This window comes from Dendronephthya gigantea, unplaced genomic scaffold (assembly GCF_004324835.1).
Source record: "Dendronephthya gigantea isolate DGI-Jeju-01 unplaced genomic scaffold, DenGig_1.0 000019F, whole genome shotgun sequence".
Lineage (NCBI taxonomy): Eukaryota > Metazoa > Cnidaria > Anthozoa > Malacalcyonacea > Nephtheidae > Dendronephthya > Dendronephthya gigantea.
In genome coordinates, this window is record NW_021163029.1 from 2014557 (window position 1) to 2036387 (window position 21831).

The 21831-nt window shown below is 38.2% G+C and overlaps 2 protein-coding genes across 2 annotated transcripts; both read left to right on the plus strand.

Moving 5' to 3' along the window:
- The first annotated feature begins 970 nt into the window (after positions 1–970).
- On the plus strand, positions 971–6596 carry LOC114521190 (zinc finger protein 593-like). The gene is made up of 3 exons (XM_028541610.1): positions 971–1278; positions 1891–1953; positions 2274–6596. Exons 1-3 carry the CDS (start codon positions 1088–1090, stop codon positions 2404–2406), a joined length of 387 nt encoding a protein of 128 aa, XP_028397411.1. The 5' UTR covers positions 971–1087; the 3' UTR covers positions 2407–6596.
- Positions 6597–14060: 7464 nt separating this feature from the next.
- On the plus strand, positions 14061–16614 carry LOC114521189. The gene is made up of 3 exons (XM_028541608.1): positions 14061–14843; positions 15042–15852; positions 16114–16614. The coding sequence occupies exons 2-3, from the start codon at positions 15483–15485 to the stop codon at positions 16401–16403; spliced, it is 660 nt and encodes a 219-aa protein (XP_028397409.1). The 5' UTR covers positions 14061–14843; positions 15042–15482; the 3' UTR covers positions 16404–16614.
- The last annotated feature ends 5217 nt before the right edge of the window (positions 16615–21831 follow it).

The following is a 21831-nucleotide window of genomic DNA, read 5'->3' on the forward strand; positions in this document are numbered from 1 at the left end:
TACAACAGGACCGGTCTAGCTGTTCAGCATTGCTGTTTTTCATGACGGGCGTATTTGCATTAAGAATATACAAACAATATAGATTACATAAAACATACTGTACAGGGATGACAAAAAGATTAAACAACAAATAGGCAATAGACAAAGAACGATATGAGAATGAGGACAGGTCAGCTTCACCTCAAACTGATAGATTTTATTATCCGCTTTAGGCTTTAATGTTTGAATAGAATCGGCAGTTTTTGCTTCAAAGGTAGATTATTCGAATGCATGGAAAGCGCCATTGGCATTGTGTCTTTTCAGAAATTTTTTCTTAGGTTTTGGTAATATTAAATCCGTTTCACGATTTCGAAGATCCCATGCAATAGATTTTTCTTTTTTAGTCATTTTTGATCAATTTGACGGATTTTGACCCAACTCCCAAGCAAGTCTTGAGTGGAGAAAATTCGCAGAAGTTAAAATTCGCATTGCTAAAATGTAAATTTTTGCAGCGTCGTATTGCGGTCTGTGATCTGCGAAATACTTCAAACAATAAACATTGTTATTTCTCTTAAAATACAAACTATAGTAAATATCTTCCATAGTCCATACTGAATGTCATTCTTTATATGGATATAATGGAATTTTTATTCGAGAGCGTTCGCCGTTTACTCAGAGTCTCAGGAAAATTCGCAAATCGCAGTCAATGAGAAACCGGGCTTTTGTCATTTGCTTGAAGAACAACATCACGCTCGCAAAATAAAATCCTTCGCACGAAGAGGACCTCTCATCGAATGTCTTTTTTCCATAGTTATCACAAATTGTCCTGATATATTTTATTTATTCAAACAACTTTCCGTTTTGGCCAGAGAATTTCGCAAAACACAACTAGCACTTTTGGCAATTTTACTGACAGGGGGGGGGAAACCATTTCATAGCACTAGTTTCCACCCTCTCCAACTCCAACCGTGACCAACAATCTTGTAATGCAATAATTTGCCATGTGTGTTTGGTAATTTTCAACGAATTTCGCTGTAAAAATCATTCAAGACAACGATAAAAACTTTCGCTTGATCCTAAATAATATATTTTTAAAATTATTACTATAATGGGGCGTCTTCGCCGCAAACGAATGCATAAAAATATCAAGGATCAGAAGAAAAAATACAGAACTAAACGTAGAACTAAAGACATTGATCAAATCCACGCTGATTTAGAACCCGAGAACTCGGAGAAATTATTGTCACAGAATGATCCTGATCTTCCTGGCAGTGGGCAATATTATTGCCTTGGATGTGCGTAAGTATAGCGAAGTTTTATCTTCGAGGAAAGGCAAGAGTTAGTATATACTTTGGGAATACTAGTGAATCAATTTATTATGTGGGCATCTCATCTGCCACATCTACAATACCATCAAGCATGATCAAGGTGGTCAGGCATCTTTTGACAACAATCACCACCACAAATAGCGAATTGTGATCCAAAATATTTCAGTCAATTGAAGTTGATATATTAGCTCATTCCCCTTTTAAAGTAAATTTAACAATGGCTTTATCAGGCTTTTTTGGGATAGTTTGTTTGCAGAATATTGAAAAATGTCGAAAATGCAGCCAAATTTGTATTCTAAAAATGTTCTGGCTTTATGTGCTTGTAAAGTTGGCATAAAATTCTACTTAAAAAGACCCTAAAATGACATAGACAATGATTGGGGGTCATAAAATATTTGGAATAGACACAAATAAATTCTTTTGAAACAAACACAAATAAAAAATCAAGGGAGTCTTGCTATTCTAAGACTAATGTTTCATGAATAATTATTTGGAAATAAACTAGATCTGGAAATAAAAAAATAGTTGAAGTTGCTTTAACGTCCATAGCTTTATTTAACGTTTTTCCCAATTTTGTTAATAGAAGACATTTTGTCAATAAAATATCACTTACAAATCACATGAAATCCAAGAACCACAAGAAAAGGTATATACGAACAAGAATATACAGTTTATTCTATAGATAAGGCAATCACAGGAGTAGAGCTTGACAATGCATTGTGAATCTGTTTTATGGAATTGTAATTTGTTGTTTTTTTCAAGTAGTCCCTCAATGCATTGTCATTCTCATTATAACCAGCCAGCCACAATAATTTGGGAATGATGAATTGCTGGCTCTTCTAGGTAGAAATGTGAAGTTTGATTTGACCAGAATACATGCTGTTGGTTCTTGAATTGGAATTTATGTGTTGCATGTATTCCATCTTCTTTTCTTCTTCTTGGTAATAAAATAATAAACCTCTCCAGATTAAAAGAGCTGAAGGAGAAACCATATGATCATAAAGAAGCAGAAACAGCAGGTGGAAAAGGATCATATACTGTTGCATCAACTAAGCCTTTATTGGAGGACACCAGTATGGAGACTGTGCAAGACAAGTGAAAAGAAAAGTTTCTTCAGCTGACTTTCCACCATTGTAAGTACTGTAACAGATTCATTAACACTCAAAGGTGTTTTATACAACATCTTGAGCATTAATTCATGCTCATGACCTTTAAAATGTATAAAAAGGTAGCTCTATTTTGCTACTGCTAAAGGATTCCTGCTAAGCAGGTACAAATACTTTCTAGACGGATTGTGAAAATAATTTTAAGTGATAATTTCAAGTAAAGGCCTTTTCTTGCTGTTGGACCTTTGCAAGGCTTTTTGAATTATCAATACTGCAACTTATACTAAGTATATGCCTTAGTTGGCAAGTACATTACACCAAGCAGTAAAATGCTTGATTAAAACAAAAATAAGGCCTTTTTATACCCATTCTGTCATGTACGTATATTGCAGGCCTTTTGGAAAGGAGGTGGTTGAATTGCTTGATTGAAAAGTTCTAGAACACCATTTGTTTAGTTGGCAAGCAATTTCCGGTATATAAATTGGAGGTGAAAACCCTGCTTTTAAATAGAAACTTTGGCAAACTACATGCACATGCTAAATTTTTAGAAGCCAGTAAATTATATTCCCTCATTCCAAAAATAAGATTGTGCAATTGGTGGGTGAGTTTAACAAAAGGCAATACTGGAAAAGATAATTATCCGCTAAATTGTTGAAAGAAAAACAATTTTATAGGGAGAACTTGGTAAAGGATGAAAAAAAACTCTGATAAAAAGTATACACAATGCTGTTGTGAAGTGTTGTAATATTTAGCTATTCAAATTGGTTTTGTTTACATGGGGTATATACCGCTATTATTTTAAAAAAGAGCTGAGTACTTCGCTAAAATTGAGTTCGAGTCCGCTGTCAATTTATCCCAGTGTACTATTATCGTCAACTTGAAACATGTAAAAATCCAAAATTTCAGACTTGTGTCTTAAATAGCCTTTCATTTATCGGATTTTGTAGTTTGGTCATTTCTCTCAAAAATAGGCATGGCCCGAACAAAATTTCTTAGGTAGCGGATCATAAAATTATTAATTAAACCCTGGTTATTTGCTGTATGTTCATGAATATTGGGTACTTACCCAATTTGATGGTGTAGAATGCAAAAAATAACACTTAAAATTGAATAAAGCCTATAGGTAATATGTTATTGTCATACAAATTGAATTTTTTACATGATAGAGCTTATTTGACATGGTAGAGCTTATTTGACATAACCATCTTAAAGTGCACATGTTCATTAGTATTTCAGGCAAGTTTCATCAATTGTTCTTCAAGACCTTAAAAGTTACATCGACTTGAGTAGATATACCTCAATTCAGGTTTTTAGACTTGCACAAAATTATAATAGCTGCTGATAGTTCATCAGTATTATACTGATAGCTAAGAATGTGATGGTAATGTACTGTAATAGTTCTTTTACAGTACTGTTAAAGGCTGAAATATTGATGCTTGATTTACACACTGTTCATTACTACATACACACTGTTCATTAATATATTCAGGAGAAAAATGTGCCAAAATGAGATCACAGTACATATAAACAAAAATTTTAATACAAACCAAGAATAAATGAATGCTGATAAGGCAAGGATTTATGTAAATGAAACACAAGACAAGACAGATAATTATGCAAATTCGCAAGAAATTTACCATCTTTTTGAGAGCCAAAGCTATTTCGGTCCAGAGCTTTTTCGCGTTTGTTTCTGTCTTTGTAATCTGCCAACGATGCGTCATAAAGAAATGGATAATCCTACCACAAATCTATACCAATTTGTCGTCGAGAATCACTTCATTCACAACCTCCATGTGCGCCGCCATTATACTGCTTGTGGAATTACGCATGCGTATTAATGACAATAGCCAATAGGCTACCAATGCCTGCGCTAAGTTCGTTCGGTGTCCCCACATTAGACGAAAACGACGTGCGAAAAGTGCGCGGCGAAAAAAATATCAAACATGTTTGATATCGAGCGCTATTGCCGCAGGAGCATTTTTCGACTGCGCACCCGGCGAATTATTCGCGGCGGAATTAGCGCAGCGCTGTTTTCGCCTAGTGTGCGCCTTGCTTAAAGGTCCAAACTCATAATTTTAGTGAAATCCTTGTCGGATATTTCATACATCCTTCCCGTCGTTGTTTCAGGCGTGTACGCTTTGCAAATGAATTTGTCAAATGGCACCCAACACAGATCCTCTCTTGCTGGATCTTCTATTTGGTCCATGAGGGTGCATGAATTTTACAAGAATATCCTGCTGTTCTTCATCAATCTTTATCACTAATCCAACCCACCAATTTGAGTCATATTGGCAGGCAATAAATTCCATGATCTTGACATCAGAAATTTTGTCCGCCAACACAATGTCAAAAACTTGAATGTGCCAACAGAAACTTCATCATCACTTATACTCTCTTGTAAGAAACTTCCCCTTCAGAAACTGACGCGAAATAAAGGTAACTTCTTGTGCCAGGAATTGTTTTTCCACTTTCAAACCTGGTAACCCACATTTACCTGGTGCCATGTTTTCCTTTACACCCTTGATGCTAGACTCGCAATACTGGAACATTTTGTCCATGGGCAATATTTGGTCATCTGACGGTCTTTACGGACTTGCTCTTGCAAGTCTAGTCTTTCACCGTTTCTCCAATACCATCACTTGGGGACTTATTGCAAAGAAACTAGTTGTAAAGAAAGACCACCTTGCAGTTATTCCAAAATCAATGAAATGGTGGCAAAGATTTATGATGTTCTTAAAGTTTTTGTACTGTCCAGCACAACCATCTGAAAAATATGTTATTAACACGAGGATGCTCACTCTTCAAATATTTGACAACTTCTGCTTGCACTTGATAGACGAAAGGAGTGTCATGTTCCATGTCATCGGATATCACACATAGCTACTCACACTGGAGTTTTCCATCCTTCATGTGGTACAAGGCACATTTGGACCATAAACTGATAATTTTCAGCGAAGTCCAACAAGGCAATGGATGCAGTTCCAGACAAATTGTGTTTTCGATCCTTCAGGTACCGAGCTTGACATTTGGCAATATAAGAATGGAATGTTAAATTACTGAAGAAGCTCACGAAACTCTTACATCTCTTGCAGCATCTCTTGATAGATCTTGTTCAATTTCTGTGATATCCCCTATGTCACCTTCGTCATCTGCCTCTACAGGCTTGACCATTTCTGCCTCATCTGTTGCCTTCTGGAAACAGTTCTGCATAGTTGCCAGCCAGGTATTCAATCAAGCCCTTTCTCCAGGCCCATAGGAAGCAATTTTTTATTTGGGGGGGGGGGGGGGCTGAGGCCGAGGATGGAAAGTCTCATTTTGGTGATAGAAATAGAATCAATCAAGCCACTCGTCAACCCCAACTGGCTATGTTAGTGAACTATCGCTAATCAAATGTTAAAAGGTTTCTAACATTTAAAAAAGACTGTTTTTAAATCTAATTCGTCTGTTTTATCTTGATGCACGTGAATCACCATTAAGTTGTTGAGTCGATTATCTCCTTTAGTAGATCGAAGGTACGTTTTTAGCCGTTTCAAAGCTGAAAAGCTTCTTTCACTAACTGCATTCGTGGCCGGAGTAACCAGGAGAAGTTTTGCCGGTGTAACCACTTCAGACAACAAACGTTTTTCAGCGTTTTTCCTCTTGAAGAAGGACAAAATTGACTTGTGGTTTCCAGACGACATCACAAATCACTGACTTGCTAGTTTAATTATATAGTTACCAGCAATCAAACATAATTTAAACTTGTTTGTAAATCAACAAGTTGAACCTATTGGGGGGGCTGACGACCCCCCAACCTCCGGTAGCTACGGGCGTGTTCTCTCTTAGTTGCTTTGCAAGAGGAAGGGTTATAACATGGCCACCCTTGGCCTTGACTTTATGGGAATTAAAAATATTACAACATTTGTTGAATCGTCTTTCAAACACGCGCCCAAACAACTTGCTGTGGTGAATACAAATATAGTCATATTTGCTTTATCCTGGGAAGCTGTATTCGGATTGGCTGTTAGCTGAAGGAGTTTCCCTTGAGCATTTTTAAAATGAATAAATAAATGAGTATACGAACAATCAACATGAGCAATTCGGCAGTGGTGACATTCGTGCCAAGTGGTTGCAATGGTTACGGTGGTTACAATGGTTGTGGTGGTTGCAATGGTTGTGGTAATTGCAATGGTTGTGGTGGTTGCAATGGTTGTGGTGGTTGCAATGGTTGTGGTGGTTGCAATGGTTGTGGTGGTTGCAATGGTTGTGGTGGTTGCAATGGTTGTGGTGGTTGCAATGGTTGTGGTGGTTGCAATGGTTGTGGTGGTTGCAATGGTTGTGGTGGTTGCAATGGTTGAACAGCATGCACAGTGTTTTCCGTCACTCAGACATGGCAGTACCTAACTGGGTTGTTTGCTGTCAGCTTTCCAGTAGTACATCGTTGGGGAAACTTGAACTGGAATCGGTAAATGTTCACCGAATTTTGTTTTAACTTCAGTCAGCGCAGTTTTTGTGGTTTCATCACATGGGTATGCCTCCAGCACCGGTAAATCGATTTAAATTGCCAGTGCTTGAATAGAGTTCTTCACCTTTGCCAGATGCTTGCATTCAAAATTTCCCAGTTGATTGCTGTTTACTAAAACAGCCGCATGTCCTAGCATGCACTCTGGGTGATGACAGATTTTGCCATTGTTGTCAATCACCAGCGCACATCTGTCGTCGTGAAAGCTTGTCTTTGTGGAAATTATTTCTCCTGTAACTATCGAAGTACATTCTGGTATGGACGAACGCGCTTTCTTTTTTGGGATGTATGTGCCATCCAGATTGTAGTTCCACATTGGGCAGTTTTGTGGCTTATAGCGGTCATAGTAAGTAGCATGGCATTGAGGACAGCTACCTGCCCCTCGCTTGGTACACGTTTTAATGGCTGAGCCTGAGGCTGAGCTGATAGTGACATGCAACAAATAATTCCTAAGAAAAAGAAAATATGTTGCGGCACACGACATCTACTACGTGTACAAAGTACTTTTTAGATATGCCAATAAATATAAAGATGTTGAGGGATCTGAACAAAGAATGCCTGTTCACAAATCTATACTCAATGACGAGTGTGAAATCGTGAAGGCACGTGACGTCACATTACATTATCAATGTTCACAACTCATACATGAGATTGCCTAAAATAACTCGTATATGCACAGAACTGAAGCAATAAATAGTGCATCCTAATGATTCAGCAACCAGGTTGGTCTTAAGATTTATCGTCCCCCTAATATCGCGCCATTTTCTCCTTTGACCCTGGAAGATTGCCATTTATAAATGGGGCGTCTAGAATTCCACAAGTTCTTAATAAATTAACAAACTTTTTGGTCTTCATTCTCAGAATTCTCAGCATTCTCAGCATTGACATTGTGCGTAGGTTCGTCGTTGCCCATCGCAGCTGAATCTTTGTTCACAATACCCAAGCACAGGAGCATATTATTATGATAAATCTTTATTCAGAAATCGTTACGCACAACAGACGTGTGTCTTTACATGATTGAGTTATTTTAAATACAATATACATTATTTAATTACTATATTTACAAAAATAATTTAAGGTAATATATACAGTATAGTATTTACGATATTAATAAAGTAATTTAAAATAGTACATATTAAAAATAGTCAAATGATAGACATCTATTTATAAAGGAACGCTTAAATCTTTCAGTTCTGACCTTTGGTAAAATGAATGCAAAGATACTTCGATTTAAGCTGTTTGCTTTTTGCTATCATCGTCTTGCAATCTTTGGAACAGCATCGCACAGTGGTCTCCGTCACTCGGACATGGCAGTCCCCATCTGGGTTGTTTGCTGTCGTCTTTCCAAAAACGCAGTACATCGTTGGGGAAACCTGAACTGGAATCGGTAAATGTTCACCGCATTTTGTTTTAACTTCAGTCAGCGCGGCTTTTGTGGTTTCATCACATGGGTATGCCTCCAGCACCGGTAAATCGATGTAAATTGCCAGTGGTTGAATAGAGTTCTTCACCTTTGCCAGATGCTTGCACTCAAAATTTCCCAGTTGATTGCTGTTTACTAAAACAGCCGCATGTCCTTGCATGCACTCTGGGTGATGACAGATTTTGCCATTGTTGTCAATCACGAGCGAACATCTGTCGTCGTGAAAGCTTGTCTTTGTGGAATATATTGCCATTTCTCCTGTAACTATCGAGGTACATTCTGGTATGGACGAACGCGCTTTCTTTTTTGGGATGTATGTGCCATCCAGATTGTAGTTCCACATTGGGCAGTTTTGTGGCTTATAGCGGTCATAGTAAGTAGCATGGCATTGAGGACAGCTACCTGCCCCTCGCTTGGTACACGTTTTAATGGCTGAGCCTGAGGCTGAGCTCATAGCGACATGCAACAAATAATTCCTAAGAAAAAGAAAATATATTGCGGCACACGACATCTACTACGTGTACAAAGTACTTTTTAGATAAGCTAATAAATATAAAGATGTTAAGGGATCTGAAGAAAGAATGCCTGTTCACAAATCTATACTCAATGACGAGTGTGAAATCGTGAAGGCACGTGACGTCACATTACATTATCAATGTTCACAACTCATACATGAGATTGCCTAAAATAACTCGTATATGCACAGAACTGAAGCAATAAATAGCGCATCTTAATGATTCAGCAACCAGGATTTAAGATTTAAGAGTGCTCTAGCATTAACCCTGGAGAATCCACGACATCTTTTATCGTTGGGAAAAATTTTAGTCTAAAAACAAACAAAATATTTCGTCAATTTGCCCCCAATTTAGAACGTGGTTCATATATGTGGTTCTATGCTCAATCAGTGCTTGTGCAACTTTAGACTAGAATTGGCGCAGTTTCATGAGACTCTTACCTGTTGTTCCCAGTGGGGAACTGTCTCGCTTGTACAGGAGCCATGCATTGATTACGTCAACACTGATAAAATGCCAGAAGAGTATAAGATACCATCTCCATGTTCGAATAGAATACTTACATCGGGAGATGTGTGCATCCATGATATCCGCACCACCCATATGGTTATTGTACTCTTTGATTATGTATGGGCGGTCAACATTGGTGTAGTTTTTCTTGCTCTTGTCCCAGCGTCGGGCTTTGTCCATAGGCTCAGGACCAGCATAGTTTGACATCAGGTTACTGCTTTAGAATCCTGCCATCTAACACAAACGGTATTCGTCTTCGATTCTGCTCTGAAATCATGTGATCCTCGTCCTTTCTTTTTGAGGGCATCTTCTTCCAACGCACTTTGCAAGACTGTTCTTTCTCACTGGTTATAACTTGTACACTAACTAGGAGCTAAGACATCAATGGACTATGATATCTGCCATGATGTTACGAATCACCTCAGCGAGGGACCCAAGCTCGGCCAGGGCATCTTCGCTCAAAACATTTGGGACCCCTTGTTGCCTGGTCGCATTGTTGGTGGTGTAGTAGGTGATCCAGGCCACAAACTCAGGGCCCAGCAATCTTTCTGGTATTTTGATGCCCTGGCAAGATGTTTGCAGATTTGAGTCCCTCTTGGCTCGCAGATCTCTCAGTGTCGCGGAAGGAGTCTTCGCGAACGAGATGGAGCGCGATGTTAGATTTTCAGCTTCACATCTCGCCGCATTATAATAATAATAATAATAAAAGGTTTATTAAATATATAAAATTGCACCGAAGTGAAATACTTTATATTTACAAGTATTGTAACTCTATTAAAAACAAATATATAGTAGCAGGATAATTTAAATATAAATATTCTATTTACATGTTTTCTCCTACATACATGCATTAAATGTTACAACAAGTTGTAACGATTATAAATAACTATATAGATATTGTTAAAATATTGACGATTTGTGTGCCAAACTGGGCAACAGTACTCCAAGACCGAACGAATAAGTGCAATATAAATTGTTAACAAATCATCTGCGGTCATACCACTTTTCTTTAAGGTGCGTATAATGTGAAGCCGCTTAGCTGCTTTCTTTGTAATCATTTTAACATGATCAGCCCATTTTAGCGAACTATTTAATACAGTACCAAGAACCTTGTGGCAGTCAACAACATCTATTGCTGTTCCGTCAATAGTTAGCGGTTCTAACATAGGCGTATCACGGAAGAAAAAAGTCGTTAGCTCTTTACATTTTTTCACGTTCAACTTCATATAATTTGCGGAGGCCCAAGAGGATATATAATCAAGATCTGACTGGATTGTTGAGTTGCCATGTTTGGATATGACTTCAGAAGCAGTGAGATCATCTACATATTTCCAATAATCGCAGGTTGGTAGGGCGAGATCATTGATCATAACAAGAAACAATATAGGGCCCAATTTTGTGCCCTGTGGGACACCAGCGTTCGCCGTGAGCCATTCCGGCAAAGATTTACCCAACTTAACCCGTTGTTTACGATTTGACAAGAAACTGCATATCCAGGGCAATATAGTGACCTTCGTACTCCGAAAAGGAACAACTTGGTGATCAAGATGTTAAGGTTAATGCGGTCAAAGGCCTTGCTAAAGTCTAAGAAACAAATTCGCAAATACTGACCGGGCGTGTCCAGATTTAACAGCCAATTATGAAACATGTCTAAAAGGCATAGAGTTGTAGATGTGCCCTTTGTAACGCCGAACTGTTTATGATCTATCTTGTGTGCGATATCTTCAAGAATCATTTCTGCTACAAATTCCTCCATTATTTTAGAGATGCAGGGCGTTAAGGAGATTGGTCGTAAGTCGCTTTCCTCTTTCGGTGGTTTTTCTTTAGGGATTGGAATAATATTCGCAGATTTCCAAGTATCAGGAACGATTCCAGAAGATAAAGAAAGGTTAAAAAGATCAGTAATTGGTTCAGCCAGTTCATGAGCGAATTCTTTCAAAAGACGCGGTGGAATATTGTCTGGACCCATTGCTTTATAAGGGTTGAGCTTTTGTAATTTCATACAGACTTGATAAGAATGTATTACCGGTACTTGCTCGGCCGCTGGCAGAAATGCTGGCAACTCGTGAATATCAAGGGGAGGAATATCTGCATTCACCGCGATATAAAATTCATTTAAGGAGTTTACTAATTGATCGTCCGTCAAAGTTACTCCATTCTTTTCGAAATGAATTGGCGCTATATTATTAGATTGACCAGATATTCGCTTGACAAGCTTCCACCAAGATCTAGTATCGCTCTTCTTCAGATGTTGAACTTTATCTGCATAAAACTTCCGTTTTCTTTCTATTATCTCTAATCTTACTTTGTCTCTATAGTGGTGCCAAAGATTTGTATTTCCACTGTGAAATGCCCGTTGCCGTAGTATGATCAGATTCTTTAAGGATGTTGTCATTAACTAACTCCTCCCACAACAAGACCAACGCCCGGATGACCCGCTTCTTGAAGGCGATAGCTCTTTCATTGCCGCCGTTTCCCGGCGCTGGGGTTCTTACTGATGGGTTTATGCACATCAAGGCTGCAGCGGCTGGATCGTTCTCGTCATCCATCAACTTTCTTAGTACGCTGCGCTCTGAGGCCAGAGTCTTTTCTTAATATTGTGCTTTTGCGAAATTCGCTTAACATTTGGTACAATAGCAAAAATTGTTTTCAGTTTTCGATGTGAGGTTGCTACTCGATCAAGTTTTTTATTCTCAACCACCTTTTCTTCGAAATATGCCGCTGGTAGTAACTTTTGTCGTGTTCCATTTGCAGCTCACCTAATTTTGGGTTCTCTTCAACTTTTTTTATAATGCTTTCACTGAGTTACAATAAATTTTTAAACCAAAGTGTGCTTTTGATTTGTATTAATAATTACTTTTATTATTAATCATACGACTTTACTAATAGTTTTCTTCTTTGCATTTCGCGATAACATCTTTCTAATTTAGCGGCGGAATATTGTTATTATACCATGATCGGTTTCACACAAGAGTTTCATACGGTTTTATACACTTTTTTACATTTTTTCGGCCCCTGTTTTACCAGGGCCCTGTTTCTGAAAACTATACCCAGCTTTCTTGTGGCGATAGATCGGAGATTCAACTGGAAGGGTCGTCGGAGTCGTGTTTGGGGGGATCTTGATCGACGTCGAGGCTGGATGCCCAGGAGCAACGCGCGACGATTCTCGTTACTGTAAATTACTTTGTCACGCGCATTGCTCCCAGGGTGATGTTGTCAAAGACCATTCTGGTAGATCGGCGGCGACGCTCAGACATCAAGGGACTATGAGATCTGCCATGATGTTACGAATCACCTCAGCGACGGACCCAAGCTCGGCCAGGACAACTTCGTTCATAACATTTGGGACTCCTTGTTGCCTGGTCGCATTGTTGGTGGTGTAGTAGGTGATCCAGGCCACAAACTCGAGGCCCAGGAATCTTTTTTGGTATTTTGATGCCCTGGCAAGATGTTTGCAGCCTTGAGTCCCTCTTGGCTCGCAGATCTCTCAGTGTCGCGGAAGGAGTCTTCGCGAAGGAGATGGAGCGCGATGTTGGATTTGCAGCTTCACATCTTGCCGCATTAGCTAACTCCTCCCACGACAAGCCCAACGTCTGGATGACCCGCTTCTTGAAGGCGATAGCTCTTTCATTGCCGACGTTTCCCGGCGCTGGGGTTCTTACTGATGGGTTTATGCACATCAATTAAGGCTGCAGCGGCTGGATCGTTGTCGTCATCCATCAACTTTCTTCGTACTCTCCGCTCCGCTAATATGACTATATTCAATGATGAATCGAGTGAGGTGATGGCTTTTCCGCTAAACTATCTAAAGCCTGTTTCAGAGCTTTCAGCTTCAACCTTCTGGAACATGCAAATTGCTCAAAAGAAAAAAGTCGAAAAATATCTCTAGTGCGTGGAAAACCGGTTTAAGTCGGAATTTAATAATGTACCGTAGCAGCGAGGTATCCCATTTTCTACCTCTGAGCCAAATTTTTTGTCAGCTGCTGAAAATTAACCTTACCCTTGAACGTATTTTGGGCCGAAATAATCATATTTTTTTCTCCGAAGCAAGCAATTCATAAACGCCCAATTTCCCCACGGCTTTCTCGGTAATAGAGCCCCTGGTGTTTCTTATAAACCGTCCCACCCATGCCGTGACTCGTACAAGTTTCTTTAAGCTACTCTACATAGAAATATCCAACCCGAAATTTGTATTAGATTCCGCATTCACTGCAAATGTAAAATCAGAGGAGCGTAGGGCTTGTGTTGGCCGCTCTGATGTAGGCCCCCCCCCCCCCATCTCTTTCAGTTGGGCTAACAGACTTTTGCAGGGGGAGGTGTTGTTCCGTTGAGCAGTGGCAAAAGGGAACATTTCCACACAGACTTTCTGGAGGATTTCCTTTAAAGGTTTGAGATCATGGTTGCTTTGAAATAGCATAATATTATTGATCTTCGGTGGCCATTTAACTCGCATAACCATCCGTGTCCGAAAGATGTTGTGCGACCATGAAGCGAATTGCTGTTGTAAACATGGCGCCGTTAATCTTAAAAAACTCAGCCATTACTTGATTAAGGGGGGAGTCTTCATCGTATAGCATTGTTAGTATTTTTGTAACGTCCTCTAAATTTGACTCGGTTTCATTTTTCGTATTGAGGCGCTGTAGCGATGGCAGATATTAGGCCGTAGGATGAGCATCCAAAAGATGCTTAGAAAACGGATTCCGTTGCACCCCTCGTGGAACTACATAATTTTCACATGAATCAATAGATAAAAATTTACTTTATCAGAATCCGTTGTTCCCCAAGCGAAACAGGTGCACAATTGGGAGAACAATCCCTCCAAAGTTTTATATATTCGCGCTTCGAAATATTCGAACCGCCATTGTTTTAGTAGCAAATACGCATGCGCTTGTCAGCCAAACTCGCACTGCGCACGCGCATAAGCACACACATGCTTCAAAGTGGAAACACGCTTAGTTATGCAAAACAATCATGGCTGAAAATATTTATAAAACTCGAATATCCTCATGTTTTATTCATTTTGTTGGCGTTACGGAGCAACTTTGCAAAGTTACACGCCAAGGGCTTAAGAAATGTCTTGAGTGTAGGTCTAAATGGGCCAAACTTAAATGTCAACAAGCTGAAATAGCTAAGAAATCGTACGAGAACATCGATGACGGATCTGTCAATTCATACATGGAGAACAGGAGAAGAACCCTGACAGCATTAACTTAGAATGGTACCATCGTATGAAATGCTGGAAGAGATTTTCTGATGAAGAGAATATCCGTAGACAACAGCGAAAAGAAGAAAAAGGAGAAGGAACTAGCTCTAAAACTGTAACTTCTACCGAAGAACTACATGTGGAAGTGGAACCAATAGAACCAAGACGAAAAATTACACGCCAATCAGTCGCAGGCGTTAATAAGACCTTGCCTAAAAGAAACGAGTCCAGAGATATGTATTGTTTGTGGAAGAGACGCCTCTTGGTCCTCACTAGACAAGGTATGGTCATTTTGATAGATATTTTATACTAGTGCAATAGTGCAATGTGTACTAGTAGCACAGCATTCTCGAGTTTGGTTTTAAAATATCTTGAATTGTGGTCAATTAAGTTTATTTAGGGTAAAATAGTTTTTAATGCTACAAACATCCAACTGTGTTATTAGCAGATATTTAGTTTAATAGTTTTGTTCGCACCAGGTAACTAAGAAGAGAAAAAGAACCCCACTCATGTTGGCAGAAATAATTGATGCTGGTCTTCTACGTACAGCTGCCGAGAGAAAGAATGATGAACGGATACTTGTGCAAATCCGGGGGAAAGACTGTGTAGCACTGGAAGTCCCCTATCACAAAGTTTGCTACTGCAATTATACAAAATTTCTCACCAGAGAGACAAAGAAGCAATTGGAGATTGAAAGATCTACATAAGTGTACGAGAAGTCTTATGATGTCTTCTGTAAGAAAGTAATCGAGACTGAGGTCATTGCAAATAAGCAAATAAGGTATATGAAAGATTTGCTGGAGAAATTTGTTGTCATTGCTAAGGACACCGAGAATGTGGATGCATCTAAATATAGAGCTTTTAAACTCAAGCAACAACTGATGAAAAGTTATCCCCAACTTGTGTTCTAAGTACCGAAAATGAGAAATGTTAGTGAGATTGTATATGTGGAAAATTTGGATTCTTCCGAATTGGTTGAGGAACATATGTCAAACAAGTCAGAAAACAACGATGAAGACTTTGATGAAGAGAGCTACACCGGTACCATTGATGATGATGATCTGAATTCCAACACAGAAACTGAGGAAAATTCGAGAGTCAATGAGTTACAAATTCTATACAATGCTGCATTGATTCTTCGCCAAAAGGTCCAAGATATACCAAAACTGAATCTTCGTTGGCCACCATTGGCATCTGATTTGACAATGGATAATGTGCAAAAAGTGGTTCCATGTGAACTTTTTAATGTCTCGGCTTGGACTTGTGGATTCTCTTCAGAGCCAACTTTAAGTGAGTACGTGCCAATTGAGGGCAAGAACAATGCCAAACTAACATTAATTGTACAAGACCTTCTGAATTTAGCATCTGGGGGAAGGAATCCTACACCCAAGAGCATAGCACTTGCCATGGCACTTAGACAACTGACAGGTTCAGCCTCAGTGATTTTTCTATTGAGTGGCTTTGGACATTGCATGTCACACTCATTTGTATTGTGCCATGAAACTGCCCTTGCACAGATGAATATATCCAATGATTCTGCTATTCCTCCAGGCTTTGTTAGTGATGTTCCAACTACTCTTGCATGGGATAATGATGATTTCTCAGAAGAAACTAGATCTGGCAAAGGGACAACTCACATCACTGGGGGCATTATCATTCAAAGGGAACAAAGTGCAAGTACTGAGTTACAGAAACGGGATAGCATTCCAAGGCTATATTTAAGCGAAATATTTAACTTGTTTCTTGATTGTGTGAGTTGTATGTATATTTATATATTCTCCATCCTGTTTGATACAGGTGGGTTTTTTACCTCACAATTTTTTATTGAATTAAGTTGTTAATAAGTAGAATTATACGTTAAAACGGTATTTTGAAACAATAGCCAATGAATTGAAGTGATTTAGCATATGAGCAAGCAAAATGTACAATGTGTTTTAACAATATTTAATGTGTGTGTATTTATTCGTTAATATTACAAGGTTTGATCTTTATTCCGTGATTTTATTTTGTTATTTTTACACGGGAAATCGGGGAAAACCCACAGGGAAAATCCATTTTTTCTGTCTGCGCGTGCGCAGTGCGAGTTTGGCTGACATGCGCATGCGTATTTGCTACTAAAACAATGGCGGTTCGAATATTTCGAAGCGCGAATATAGCAAACTTTGGAGGGATTTTTTTCCCAATTGTGCACCTGTTTCACTTGGGGAGCGACGGATTCTGATAAAGTAAGTTTTTATCTATTGATTCATGTGAAAATTATGTAGTTCCACGAGGGGTGCAACGGAATTGCATCTTTTGGATGCTCATCCTACGGCCTATATGGCTGAAAATTTTCGAAGACTTCTCCAATAACATATTTATCGAGAATATTTGTTTCGACCTTTTTTGATTTTTTGCACATCTCAAAATAAAGCCAGAAAACACGACCATAACTTATCCGCTTTCTACTGTCGATTGATTTTCTGAATGGAACTCTGGTAGCTTTGAGTTCAATAGTGATAATCAGTAATCTCACTCGACTTTTGGGGAAAGTCGTTTACAGAACGTCAGAGTCTTCGGCAGAAGGATATTGCATGTTGCTATTATTAATTAAAATTAACATTAACTCGAAGGTTAAATTGGGTTAGTGTTTTTATAAATAAAAACAACGTGCATGGTAAAAAAATGATAAAGTATAACTACTATACTAGAATATATTAAAAAATTGCATAATATAAAAATGTTAGAATTATTGTTTTGAAACTCTTTGTGGGAATACATACTTGCATTGAACCGTGATAAAAAATTCTTGGAAAATAATTAACGTGGGATATCAAATGGCATGCACCACAGATTCAAATTTTTCGGCTTTTACAATTCTTGATCATGCAACCAAGTTTTTTCGACCTCAATTTTTTTTCATTCTTAACCGAGGTTCTCCCAAGATATGTCATTTTTTATTTTTATAAATTATCTGAGGCCAGAGTCTTTTCTTAATATTGTGCTTTTGCGAAATTCGCTTACCATTTGTTACAATAGCAAAAATTGTGTTCAGTTTTCGACGTGCTGTTGCTAACTCGATCAAGTTTTTTATTCTCAACCACCTTTTTTTCGAAATATGCCGCTGCTAGTAACTTTTAGGTAGGCTCCTCGCACGTTTCGTCGTGTTGCATTTGCACCTCACCTAATTTTGGGTTTTCTTCAACTTTTTGTATAATGCTTCCATTGAGTTACAATAAATTTTTAAACTGAAGTGTGCTTTTGATTTGTATTAATTACATTTAATATTGTCAAATTTCGCAGAGAAAATTTGTAATAATTGTATGTACAGAATGCGCGGATATAATCCTTAATTCTACTCCTGTAATATAAATTGGATAAAGGTTAGGGTCTGGTTTAGGATTAAAAGTTAGGATTATATTCGTGGATTCTGGACATGAAATTATTACCAGAAAATTAAAGTCGAAGTTCTTCAGCCACCTTGGACATGTTCTGATGTTCACAACACTCACGAATAAATGGAAAGCAGGTATGATTCGTCTAAGTGATTACGAATTCCTTTGATTTTAGCCGCATTAACCACTGCTTATGCTGTTATTAGCTTGAAACTGTTTAGAATGTGTTCAAGTCTTTCCAGCGTAATAAATTTCGTCGGAATTTCCCCGTGAGCATTACGACTTCTTTCGGACCATTCAGGAACAATCAGATTGCTCCATAAACCAAAATAAAACTTGCCATCTAGTAGAACTAGTTATTGTTTTCCAAACTCATTAATAATTAACAAGCATTAAGTCGTATGACAACTCGAGGCTAACCTCGTCTTCATGCCGTTTGGGGGTTTTCAGTGCATGGAGTTTTGTTTTGAGTGCGATAAATCAAATAATACTGCTTCTGAATTGATTGGTTTACCCCATTCAATGGCTTAGTCACAGATATTATAGACCACCTATTCAAAAACGTGCTATGGCGAGGCAAACCATAGCGTGTTACGAAGCTTCTTTCATTCGAAATTAAAAAATAAACGATATTGAAATTTTGGCATTTTTCGCGTAACCTGCAGCAGGCCTCTTCCCCATTTTAGAATAGTTTAAGTCTCTAAATGTCATATACGTTTTTAAATGTGGGGTTTACTCATGCAATAAAAGCAACAATGCATCTTCATGCAAGATGGCATCGCTGTTGTTCAATAAGTTCTTTATACAGAAACTATTTACATTTACCGCCAACCCCATACCTTGTATTATAGACAATACACGGTCGGCACCAAAACCACTTTATACCTGTTTGTTTGATAAACCACCAGAAAATATTATTATTTTGATATTTTGGCGTAACTATAACAAGCATTTGTTATAAAAATCAAAACATGGTATTTTTCTCTCTATATAAGTAGTAATTATAAATCAAAACATCTTAGTTTTTATTGTCAGTAATATTTCACATTTTCTCGGCTGGCATTGTGTTTGCATGAATTTACGCACAAAGTCACAGAATGCTGTCGATTTGGACAACTTAAACAACTAATGATACAGACATATATATATAGCAAGAAGGTATCATTGTTTATAGTGAAAGAATTTTATGGAAAATTTTTGGCGACTCGCTTGGGCCTTGTTTTTTATTTCCTTAAGAAAGCTTTCCATTTGAGGCAGATTTTGTGAATTTGAAGCAAATACCTTTAAACAATTTATGTATGATTTATGCTTCTGCCTGCATGGAATTATGTGATACTAATAGGAACAATCTGCTACGATTTGTGAGTATGTGATTGCGTGTGATTCATTCAAAATTCTCGTCTCTTCTGGTATAATTCTAGCATGACTGGACAAGTTCCTAGTTACCTCGTTCGTAATTTGGTCGACGTTGCATTAAGCAGAACAGAGCCAAAGTCAAGGATAAAGTCAACAAAAAGGACGTCATCCAACAAAACATGCTTGGCAATCTCTACAACTCGTTTCGGAGAGCAAGACGATAGATTGCGGGAAGTTAAAGCACTTTTGAAGCTGCACAAACGATTTGAAAACAATGCCGAACGGATATTATTCAATGGAGTTGCTAAAACCACTGAAAAGAATAATGGACGTATACATTCAAGTAAACTTGGTTCTCAACACCTAAACACAGAAGACAGCTACCTGAGCGAAATATTTTCAAAACTATCGCTTCCTCCTTCGCCAAAACTGCCGGCTTTACCTAGCAATGAAATTGATTCTAGAAACTGTGTCGAAAAACGGTTAACTCTTTTGAAACAGAGAAACGACATGACCCAGGATATTGTATTACCTGCTTTAACTGATAAACCCTTTAGTTGTGGGCACGATCCGCTTTGTACTGATAGTTGGGTTGAGAGCAATTCAAAAGTAAAAGGTTCTAATCTAAATAGTACGGACAGTCTTGGTCTTCTACAAAACCTAACCGTTATTCCTCTGACAAAAGAGAATTTTGCATCATTCGATTCATTTGGAGCGCATTACGGGGTTCATTCGAACTTCTCTTCTCGTAGTTCTGTCGGAAAACCACGGAATATGAAAACCCCCGCACGAATCGTTGTTCCAGATTTAGAGGATATATTTTCTTTTTCAAGTGTCATGTCGAGAGTGAATTGGATGAAGTAACGGAGCGGAAATGCAACTCTGTGGTTCGGAGTTAGAAGAGGAACATATTGAAACATCAATGGCTGTAGTCGAGTATAAAAAGAATGTGCAATTTAGTGAAAATCTACATGAAGTACATTTATATTCCCCTGTGCAAAATCATTGGCCACGAAAACGGCGAAAGAAACGTCATAAAGATCGATAAACACTTTGGGTTTGAAAACTTGTTAGCTTACTATTATATAGTCTTTATAAAGACTGATTTTCATTCAGGAAAATTATCCGCATACATACAATCCGAAACGGAATTCATGTTAAAGCTGTTGCTTTTGGTTCGACAACACTCGGAAAAAAACACACACCCTATTTTCCTGGCCCTCGGATTCAGTCCTGAAAATAATTTTCCTAAGTGGAAATCAGCCTTAAATCGTTAAATAAACGCCATAGTTACTGATACATGACAAAAAATTAATATTTCAAGCCAGAGAATCTATAGCTCAAACACAGACACGAAGGCTATCAGAACTAAATAGAATATTTAAGAGCCAATTAAAGAACAATTGAATTTAATCCGTCATTAATACGAGCGTATCGGATTTTCACTTTGTTGACCATAGGATTAAATCTTAATCTTTTTCTGCGTTGGCCTGGTCACATAACAATATATGAGTTTGTTATATGTTGTCAGAAGGCTAGAAACGCAATGTTTATTTAATATTTAAAATTGGTAAATAAGAAAAGTTAAGCATCTGGTTGTACAATTTAGAGCATTCATGTAACCAAGTTCGCTTTAATTGTGAGAAAAATTGATAATAGCAAGTCGCTGTGCTTCGATGAGAGGGCAGAAATAGAAAAAAGTTGTGTGTGGAAGGTGGCAGTGGTTACTTTTTCACGGATAAATCTTACCGAAGCGGATAAATCTAAAGCGATACCGATACGCTGTTCATTAAGTGCTTGGAGAATTTGGTTGCCGGTTTCAAAATTTTAAATATCTGTTTGTCGTATTGGTTTTAAGTGATCCTATAATATCACTAGTGAAGCAAGAATTAAATTTCGTATTGTTCGCGTACTGTAGAGAGTGGTATCGGTGTATTGGGTATGTAAATTGATGACGAATTTTATGAAAACTGTTAGTTAAGATTCAGAAAGTACAGAAAGAAGTTACACGCGGTTCTTTACTGCCTTGACAGAATACAAACCGCAATTATCGTTTTTCAACCAAGAATAGTATTGTTACCACCACGAAATTACAAGTTAACGTTTATTAACATTAAATCATTCTCAACGTTTTCTATATGCAAATTTCTTGAGACATTTGAAGAGAGTTATGATTTCATTTCTCATCATTCATGATGAATAAAGCTGACAGTTTATGAGCTCACTGCTCACAGTATTATTCACTCTACTTACTACGGACTTTGTGGTTGAAATCAGACAAAAATGTCGCTCATATCATTTAAAAGACAACTCAGCGCTGACTTAGAGCGAATCACGTCACGTAACCATGGGAATAGAAAAACGTCAGCTTACCCAAAGTCTGCTTCAACGTTTCGCAAACTGGGTAGCACGTCACAAAACCAGGCTAAACCGGCTCGAAGATTTAGAATCATGTCAGAGATGAAAACGAATAATTCAAAAAAAGACGGATGTACGGCACCACCGCCCTCCAGGCGTGAATTTTATCCTTCATTTCAGG